The sequence below is a fragment of the Sinocyclocheilus grahami genome, unplaced genomic scaffold (genome assembly GCF_001515645.1).
Source record: "Sinocyclocheilus grahami isolate Dianchi unplaced genomic scaffold, SAMN03320097.WGS_v1.1 scaffold987.1, whole genome shotgun sequence".
Lineage (NCBI taxonomy): Eukaryota > Metazoa > Chordata > Actinopteri > Cypriniformes > Cyprinidae > Sinocyclocheilus > Sinocyclocheilus grahami.
This window is the reverse complement of record NW_015506166.1, coordinates 256,863-266,557: the sequence shown is the minus strand read 5'-3', so window position 1 is coordinate 266,557 and position 9,695 is coordinate 256,863. Positions and strand designations below refer to the sequence as shown.

The window sequence follows — 9,695 nt, the reverse complement described above, 5'->3', positions numbered from 1 at the left end:
CGCATTCAAATCTCAGGTATATCAGTAGACAACAACACTACTGAGTAGTTCACAGTATTAAAAAGGCCAGGGCCGCACATAATCGCCGAAAGTGCAAATCAGATTGGAGCGAATATTAATCAATGATTGCATCATGTTTTGGGACACTGTGTATAAAGGAAGACTTAAAAGATTTCACTTTGTTAGATAAAATGGTGTAGAATTGCTCGCAATATTAATTTTTTTTTTTACAACTAATTTAGTTATATTCTGAATAAAAATTTGTCATTTTTATTTCGTACAGTACAACAAAATTAAAGTGAAAATGCCGGCTTCTTACATTCAGTATATTTCTAGGTAATTCCCATTTTAAAAATGCTCTTACATAACTCCCGTGTTTATCATGCATGCCGCATTCAAATCTCAGGTATATCAGTAGACAACAACACTACTGAGTAGTTCACAGTATTAAAAAGGCCAGGGCCACACATAATCGCCGAAAGTGCAAATCAGATTGGAGCTGACACAGCGTTGGGTTGCCAGGACAGCTGGGCAGCCTCGTCGAGGGAAGGGCGTCTCAAAGTCATACTGCTGCCTCCAGAGAGGAGAGGAGGGGAGAGAGGAGACTTACGTCACACAGCGACACACAGGAGACCAGGGCTATTGTGACGGAGATTGTTTCTTTGGAGAAGGTTTGGGAGGAGCGTAGTAAGAGAGCGGTGTGATTCTCAAGCTGAAACGTACTGAGGAGGGGGATCCTTCGGTGGAATGGCGATGGCCTCCTCGTAGGGTGGAAGTAGTACCTGAAAATAAAGCAGTAATATATTAGTAAATGCTTTATGTATACAATAATTAGAGAATAGTTTGAGCTGTAGCCATTAGCACACATGCTGTTTGTCATGAATATTAGCTTATACTATAAACTGCCAATTAGATTTCAAACTAGTATGAAACAGAACAATTTAACTAAAATAAGTACAAAGTGGCCCTGAACCAAAACAATGGACCAAATTAATAAAACATGGCCAGGAATTAATAAGTTGTGTGAACAAATTCTTAATTCGTGGTCACAAGATCTATTTTTTCTTTTATATGTCATGTTCTGGGCTCTGTACATCTGGGTATTTCTTTACATAGCATACATATTTTAGTATCTTGGATATACTAGTATTGTTTTTGTTGGTATTTTGAATAAGATTTTATTTATAGATTTTATATTTTCAGCTTAACTTAAGTTAAAGTTTAAATTTTGTTGTGCTTTTGTAATTTTTATTTATTTATTCAAATATGTCTACATAGTTTTGATTAAGTTTTAGTTTTTAGTACTTCAACTAAAAAGAGAAATGTTGCCTTGGCAACTAGCTAAAATAAAAGTTTAATGTTTTTATATTTTGTGTTGTATGTTACGATAGTAACCCTGGAAAGTATACATAATATATACTGAAGATATAATAAGTGTAGCATGGAAGTATGTTTTGAAAATAGCCATTGATCTATGCTGCTTTAGAGGATGCAGGTTTGAATCCTGCCTGTGCCTTACTGTCTCTATCTGTAAAAAAATACCTTTTGAAAAATACAATTATTGTTGCTTTGCTAGCCACCTATAAACCAAGGCCATGTCAGACATAAAACTAAAGCACTTTTAAGCAACTCTGGGTCAGAGGAAATGCCTTCATCTTAAATTTAAATGCTATCCGTCTCCGCAGAGGGAAGTTCATTCTCCCTATACAGAAAAACCAGCCCAAAACATACTCTGTTATTATGAAAAGGTGAGCTAATTAGTAATATGGTCATGAATGCCCCGAGGGGATCACATTTTCTCCTTGTCAGGATGGCTGGAATGTGGATTTCAAATGAACCAAACAAGTGTGGACAGTTATGTAACTGCCCGCAGCTGAATGGTGAAAAAGCCCCATGCTTCTCAATGGCCTTTTATTTCAGTTCTTTCTGTCTCTTTTTAAAGCATCTGACCACTCATTATACTGGTTGTCCATCTGTGGAATTCATCTGTGGAATGACCCGGGCAATCCAATTAGTCTGATCACCCATCCCCAAAAAACGTTTTTTTTTTAATAAATATAAACATACAAATAAAATGCATTCCTTCAAAGCACTCTAAGTCACTTTAGATGAAAGCATCTGTCAAATGCATTAAATGTAACTCTTCATACATGTGAGTTGTCAGTGACTGGAGGGACTGGCGGGTCAACAGAGCAGCAGGACAGACAGACAGAGGCAGTAAAACGGGATTACTTATGGCAGACAGTAGTGGGATTAGAGGCAGTAGAGGAACACAGCACACTGCCCTCTCTAATGCCCTCCATAAACACTGACTCAACAACACAGAGGGCACGAGGAGACCGTCATCATGATCCTGCTGCGATGCACGTCAGAACATCCCCTATAGCTGTGCAGAGATAAACTATGTGAGACTGTTTTTATGACTGAATCACATGCTGGGCCGGGAACCGAACTGGATGATTTGTATCAGCCTTTCAGATAATACTCAATTCACATTTCACTTACTGAACCGTGATTCATTACATTGTCCAGATCATGATAAAAGTTAAAGATATACATTCAGAAAATACTTATTTTGCATTTCAATGTTTATGTATTTGTTGTAATTTAAATGTTACCAAAATAATATATATTTTTAAAATCTGTATTTCGTTTATAAAAATATAAATCTCATATAGCTTTATATGGTATAATAAAGGTAGTATCCTGCATTTGTTGCCTCCTTACATGTACTAAAAGAATAATTAATGGAATCAGTGAGGAACTGGGTGTATTAAATGGAATCAAAATCTGAAACAGAATGATCAAACTCCTTATGATTATTATCCATAATTACACTACCATTCAAAAGTTTGGAGTCTGTAAGTTTTTCTGTTTTTAAAAGAAGTCTATTATGCTCACCAAGACTGAATGTATTTGATCAAAAATACAGTACAAACTAATGTTGTGTAATATTATTACAATGTAAAATAGAAAATAGTTATTTTAATATCATTTAAAATGTAATTTATTCCTGTGTTGGCAAAACTTAATTTTTAGCAGCTTTGCTATGCAGCTTTTACTCCAGTCTTTTATTTTTTTTACTGTTGAATACAATTGTGCTGCTTAATATTTTTCTGGAAACTATGATACATTTTTCCAGGATTATTGATGAATAGAAACCTCAAAAGAACAGCATTTAGTTGAAATAGTCTATGTGTGTCCATTATGGAGACATCTGCAAATATGAGTGTAAAGAAACAAGACTCCGCTAAACAGTTTATGTTCATATAAACCTCTGACTTACTGTAGTGTCATTTGTGGTGACATAAACCAGGACCTCTGTAGTGCTTCTTCCACTGACGTATCTGTAGCAGTTCCACACACAGGCAATAAGGTAAGCCTAAAGAGAAAAAGAGAAAGAACAGCCGCTGATGCTAAATAAAACACCGCCATAAATCATGTGCATATGACTTAAGCAATAAAAATAATGAGCCACAGATACAGTGCCTTGTCTACACTATTTAATTTCCAGATGGTAAAAAATTATAACAAGAACATATGGGACAAATAACATAAACATGATTTTTTCCATTTAAAATCCACTTTTTGTTTAAAATACACACAGCGACAGTATGAGCTAAGGTTGTGCTATAACTGGTCACCTTTCTTTTTTATTCTTCATTTTTAATAATAACCTTTTATCTTTTTGCATTTATGCTAGAGAAGTAGTTCACCCAAAACTGCAAAATTAACCCAATGCTGACAAACCTAAAAACTATCAACCAAATATCTGCTTTTAAGGTTCAAGAAATTAATCCTTTAGTAAAATGTACAGTCTAAACTGTTTTTTCAACACATTTGCCACTAAATTCAATGATGATGTTCATTCTCAGAGGCATTCAGTTTGATTTAGACAGATCACACAATGCAACAAACAACCTATTAGACTGTCATGCATACAACAGCATGGTAGGCAAGCAGAGGTTAATTTTAGCACACTGTGTTTATCCCAGCAGAGTAATCTGCCTCTCTCTAATGTGTGCAGGCTGTCATAAAGCAATTTGTATCACATCTGAAGTCTACTGGAAGAGTCAGGCTTCTAGTAGGACAACACAGTGTTTGTCTGAAGCAGTCATATTCACAGTCATCCTGCAGGCTACTGTGTGTGCATCACATCTAGCTATAGTCAACCAAAAATGATCTGGCAGATCACAATAAAGGGAAAGCAGTACAGTTGTTTCTCTTTACCTTAAAGGCTAAGATGCATCCAACAAAGAGAAGCACTGCTAATACTAGGCACATGTTGTTTGTGGACATCAAGTCTTCTTTGTATGGAAAGGTCCCAGGCTGTTAAAACAAAGACACATGGAGTCAGAATGATAGAATGATACTCAAAGTTTGACATTTTAAGAGTCAGATCAGATACTTACCAACTGCTGAAGATAGTCCTGTATGGTGTTGGGGTAAACAACAACACTTATTGCTACCAGCGTGTTAAGAGCAAAGTCAAAGATCTGGTAACAGAAGAAAGGAATGATCCACGCAGCATGTTGCTGAAAGAAAAGAAAGAAATAATTTTACTACACAGCACAAACGGATGAATTAAGCATTTCATTTGATTAATTTAGTCTTGATTTTATTAATTGAGTCTTATTTGATGAGCTTCAATCATCTTTCAATCCCAAATGGAAGTTCTGTTTTATTAACTCACCCTTGTGTTTAAGTTCAATGCCAGAAAGAAAGTCTCATGGGTTTGGAACAACATGATGGTGAGTAAATAATGGCAAAACCTTCATTTTTAGGTGAATAATCCATTTAATAAGCAAGTTGTCAAACCTTATATGCACCGTAGGTTGCCATTCCACAAATCAAAATCATCAGCAATGAGATTGCAGCAGCGATACACATGTCTGTAGAGGAAACACACAACATCAGATCTGCACAAGCAATATTGAGTCTAACGGCCAAAATGTACCATCTAGGACTGGGTGGGTCTAAATATCAATTATAAAAATCCCAAGATTTATCTTTTAATATGACAAGAATTTCACTAAATGTAATTTTGCCTGGCATCCACCTAATTTCACTTCGAATTCACGTCGAGATTCTGCTGAGCTCACTACAAAAACTCAAATAATGCTTGGAATTAATGTTTTTATTTTTAACATCAGCTGTTTTAATAGTGTTGATGTTAAAAATAAATGTGTTAAAAATGCAAAGTCAAGAGCGTTCCTTGTAAAGTTCATAGAGAATTTCTTGAAGGCTATATTTCTACAAATTAACTGTAATAACTGAAATGTAGGCAGGGCCAGATAAATCTAATAAGATTCAAATCATATTCACCTGAATGAGGAATTTATTAGAAATTGTACTGAATCAAATTAAGACTGTTAATCAGAATTCAAACAAATCCGAACATCAGTGTCAATAGTCAGAACTATCAACAAACCGGAAAATATATCGGTCTAAAATTGTATGAATTTTCTTATTATGCATTGAAATTTCTATGAAAATGCACTGAAATATATCTATGCAAATTGTAAAGAATTGTCATTATGCCATCAAATTTCTTTAAAAAAGCATTGTAGTATATCCGTCAATTGTAATAAATTTAGCATTTAAATTTCTATGAAAATGCAATTAAATATATCTGTGTACATATTTGAATGATTCATTCATGAACCAACTTACTAATTCATCAGAAAAAGCTCGAGACTGACATACGAGCCAGTAACATTGCCCGCCTAAGTTAAAATTTTAGTAGCTCAGCCTAGCACTCACAAGACATTACAGGCACCATGAACTAGTTACCTGACCTACTATCTATAGTGCTGTGTTTCCAAAACAGCCACCAAAACACAGGCATATCTCATATTATTGAGAAATACAAACAAAAAGCTTTACAGATAATAAAATAGCCTAGTAAGCACATGGTGGAGCAAAACAAGTGAAATAACTCCTCTAACTCCTCTTATTATTTTTAAATAATTAAATTTTTTTTTAGAGTATATAATATTATCACTGATATCCTGAATTACTATTACGGATTGAGTTAACTTAATGGCCAATATTATAGGGTTTTACTAATCTCTGACACTTTTGAATGTGATGCTGTAACTCTATCAAATGAATATGAGCTGCTCGTGCTCTCAGTACTGGAAGTACATTGAGTTCAGTGGTGCTGGTCTTTGAAATAGAGCTTAATCCCCTGCATATGTTAAAGGACACTCCACCGTACACTCTGTCTACTTCAGCGCCTATTACAAAACAGGCTTCATATAACAGATGCAAAGCTGCCCAGCCAGACCAAATACAAGGAATCATAGTTTGAATCCTGCTGATGAGAGCAAAGTCACCAGAGCCAGAATCTATAGACGCACAGACAGCAGTGAAATACGATAGCAGTCTTTGAGCTCTCGCTGAACTTAAAAAGTTGATGACTTGTTTGCTGCTCATACTGAAATTTGCTGGTCTTTGAAATAGAGCTTAATCCCCTGCATATGTTAAAGGACACTCCACCGTACACTCTGTCTACTTCAGCGCCTATTACAAAACAGGCTTCATATAACAGATGCAAAGCTGCCCAGCCAGACCAAATACAAGGAATCATAGTTTGAATCCTGCTGATGAGAGCAAAGTCACCAGAGCCAGAATCTATAGCCGCACAGACAGCAGTGAAATACGATAGCAGTCTTTGAGCTCTCGCTGAACTTAAAAAGTTGATGACTTGTTTGCTGCTCATACTGAAATGTAATAACTATAGGGGATTAAATGACTCAAACGTACTTGCATCGTCCATGACATCCAGATCCGTGCCGAGTTCAGAGCTGGTGAGGTGGTAGTGGTACTGGACTGGGTCATTGAGAGCCGACAACAGGATTAACAAAACCACTGCATTGATGAGCTGAAAAAGACAGATTATTATACAACAAATTATTTTTTTGGTGAAAACTAACAGAATAAGATGAAAACGTTATGGTCTATTTATGGTGTAAATTACATTTTGGAATAACCTGTTCAGATTAGAGTACTGCTCAGTTTGTTATTAGGCAGTATCTTGTGTGAAGTATAAACATGCAATCTAAAATATTTGCATTCACTTTCATAATACATGTTTTAATTAATTCATGTATTAATGATATGTACGCGTGCACACTAGTGTGTGTGTGTATATATATATATATATATAAATTTTATATATTAAATATAATTGTACATATTATTCTAGACCTGCTGAAATGTTTGACATTGCTGTTTGACTTTCCAGACTAAACTAAATTAGTCCCATCAACCATATTATAATGTAAACTCTACATAACAGACAAATCAAAATTGAAATGAATCTGTGACACACATTGCCTTTATCCTCATTCATTGTCTGATAATGTTTTGTCTGTGACAGCATATTCCTGTCTGTGTCAATAAGCATTACGGTAGTTTTTAGGTGAATGAATTCTGCTGTTCCTTGCAGTGCAGAAGAAACTGGAGGTGACCAGCATAATCAGAAGATTTAAGCATTCGGACACAGTTTGATAAAACAAAACTTCCTTTAACACATTTGGCAAAAGACCAAGGATTACGTTTTCTATTTATATCAAGTAAAAGGGCTCTGGTGTCTAAAACGAGCCTAAACTTTTAGATGAAGACTAGGTGGAAGTACGGCATCATGGGAGTAATTACGGTATCGTTTAATGGTTAAATTATTTAAGGCTTCTCGGATTTTCTTTTTTATTCTGTTTTCATATTACGGCAGCAGTGTTGCTCTGTAGCATTAGCACAACATCCTAGACAATATTATTGGGCATTATAAAGAAGTGCGCATAATTTTAAACACCAAACGTTTAGGATTCCCCCCCAAAAAAGTACACACGACTTTCAAAAAAACGACAATTTTTATTCATTTTAATTCGCCTAAATTAAAAAAAGGAATTCAATTAGAATTCTCCTAGTGTAATTAATACTTACTAATGATAATCATATTCAAAATAGTTGATGTTGGATATAAAAATGAGCAGAAGGGCTATAAATACATATGTTATTGAATATTAGAGTTGTATGGGCTCACCATATACCAGATGCCCAGGATAATGGTGCCCGTCCGTACATGACAGCACAGGCAGCAGCTGCTCGTGTACCATCTGTCCCACGGAGAAATCATCTTCCGTCCAAACACAGCACGGCTAGTTCATGTATGCCTTTTTAGCTCGAAGCGATATGATTGTTTTTTATATAAATCGATGGTTTTTCAGAGCTACGGCTCACCGTCGCCGTTAAATCCTGAGTTGTTTCCGTTTCCCGTTAGCGTCCCGTTCTTTCCCACCGCTGCATTAATCCGGTCATCTCCGCACCACGTGACCGGAGGGGGATTTGGCGTGACGTCAGGGGCCCGCTGTTCAGACGCCGGGAGGTCAAAATTTGGATTTATTTTTGAGATGTAAACATTTAAGAAGATAGAGTTGTGACAACAATATTGTCAGTCAACGTGGGGCAAGTTGTCACAATGAAACCTGAGTTTATCAGCAAAATGTAAACATGAAAAATAAATATTAAACAAAAAAGAATTGATGAAACACTAAAAATACAAATATTGTAAATACAAAATTGCATGAAATCTATAACAATTAAAACATAAAAAATAAAACTTGCCGAGCCTGAAGAATATGAAGTTATAAAATGGAGAAGGAAAAAAAAGAAGAAGACAAAAACAGCTCTGGCTGTGAAGGAGAAACAACTGATATTTTATTAAGATCTCACTTTTTTTTAAATCATACATCTATTTAAATCTTTTATAGTGACTGAACTATCCATGGTGGCAGGAGTTATGGAAAACAGGTAAAAACAGCAAAGATGTCTTCAAACGGATTCTCCCTTGGTTACACAAGTGTTCATATAATCTCGTCCAGTGAGATTATATGAAGGGATCCAGTGTTGATGAGGACAGGGCTCTACGTGACACAGGAGGAGAGCAGATGGCCCATACCAATGAGACGGTGTGTGTGTGTGTGTGTGTGTGCTAAACTAAGCTTCTGTGGGCGGCAGCTCCTTCACTGCATCAGGGGATTTACAGCTCTCAGCCAATGTAAGTTAGTGTAACAGCAGCAAAACAACATGGTGGCTGTACAAAGAGTGAAGAGTTCTCAGGTTCACCTGGAATTGGAACTTTCACAACTTGTAGAAATATATTTAAATATAAACGCTCATTTGCTCAAAAGTGACAGTAACTGGGGAAAAAAACTATTCAAAAATGCTGTTCTTTTAAATTTTCATGAATTTTTGTTCATCAAAGAATCCTGAAAAAAAAAGTCATGGTTTCCACAAAAAATATTAAGCAGCGCAACTTTTTTCAATATTAACAATAATAATAAATGTTTCTTGAGCACCAAATCACCATATTAGATTTCTGAAGGATCATGTGACACTGAACTACAACTTTGCAATCACAGCCTTGGTGAGCGTATGAGAGTTCTTTCCAAAACACTAAAAATGTTGCTAACCCAAAACTTTTGAATGCTATATATTGGTGGGCAAGTACACTCCCAATGACTTTATTAAAAACAAATATTTGACAACTGCCTTAAAAACTGATAACTCTTATAATTATTGGGATTAACAAATACCAAAGCATAGTCTTTGCAAATACCTACTTGTATCAATTAACAAATGAAAAACTATAACAGACTATATTTCTTTATCAGGTTTTAACAACATATAGC

At 35.5% G+C, this 9,695-nt stretch overlaps 1 protein-coding gene across 2 annotated transcripts; it reads right to left on the bottom strand.

Annotated features, from left to right (window-relative positions):
- Positions 1–218: 218 nt before the first annotated feature.
- On the bottom strand, positions 219–8,326 carry LOC107565197 (lysosomal-associated transmembrane protein 4B-like). 2 transcript variants are annotated; one of them, XM_016250419.1, is made up of 8 exons: positions 8,245–8,298; positions 8,048–8,177; positions 6,769–6,886; positions 4,819–4,892; positions 4,413–4,535; positions 4,231–4,329; positions 3,287–3,382; positions 219–782 (listed from the first exon to the last, which is right to left on the bottom strand). In XM_016250419.1, exons 2-8 carry the CDS (start codon positions 8,138–8,140, stop codon positions 708–710), a joined length of 678 nt encoding a protein of 225 aa, XP_016105905.1. In that variant the 5' UTR covers positions 8,141–8,177; positions 8,245–8,298; the 3' UTR covers positions 219–707. The 2 variants fall into 2 exon arrangements, with proteins under 2 accessions (XP_016105905.1, XP_016105904.1); XM_016250418.1 differs by having other exon boundaries at positions 8,048–8,326.
- Between the last annotated feature and the right edge of the window lie 1,369 nt (positions 8,327–9,695).

Excerpts from the sequence above, each read along its gene's own strand:
- LOC107565197 (XM_016250418.1), bottom strand. The coding sequence starts at position 8,140 with ATGATTTCTCCGTGGGACAGATGGTACACGAGCAGCTGCTGCCTGTGC. Across the intron at positions 3,383-4,230 it reads GATGCATCTTAGCCTTTAAG|GCTTACCTTATTGCCTGTGT; the intron begins GTAAAGAGAAAC and ends TTTTCTCTTTAG. Across the intron at positions 783-3,286 it reads TCACCACAAATGACACTACA|GTACTACTTCCACCCTACGA; the intron begins GTAAGTCAGAGG and ends CTTTATTTTCAG.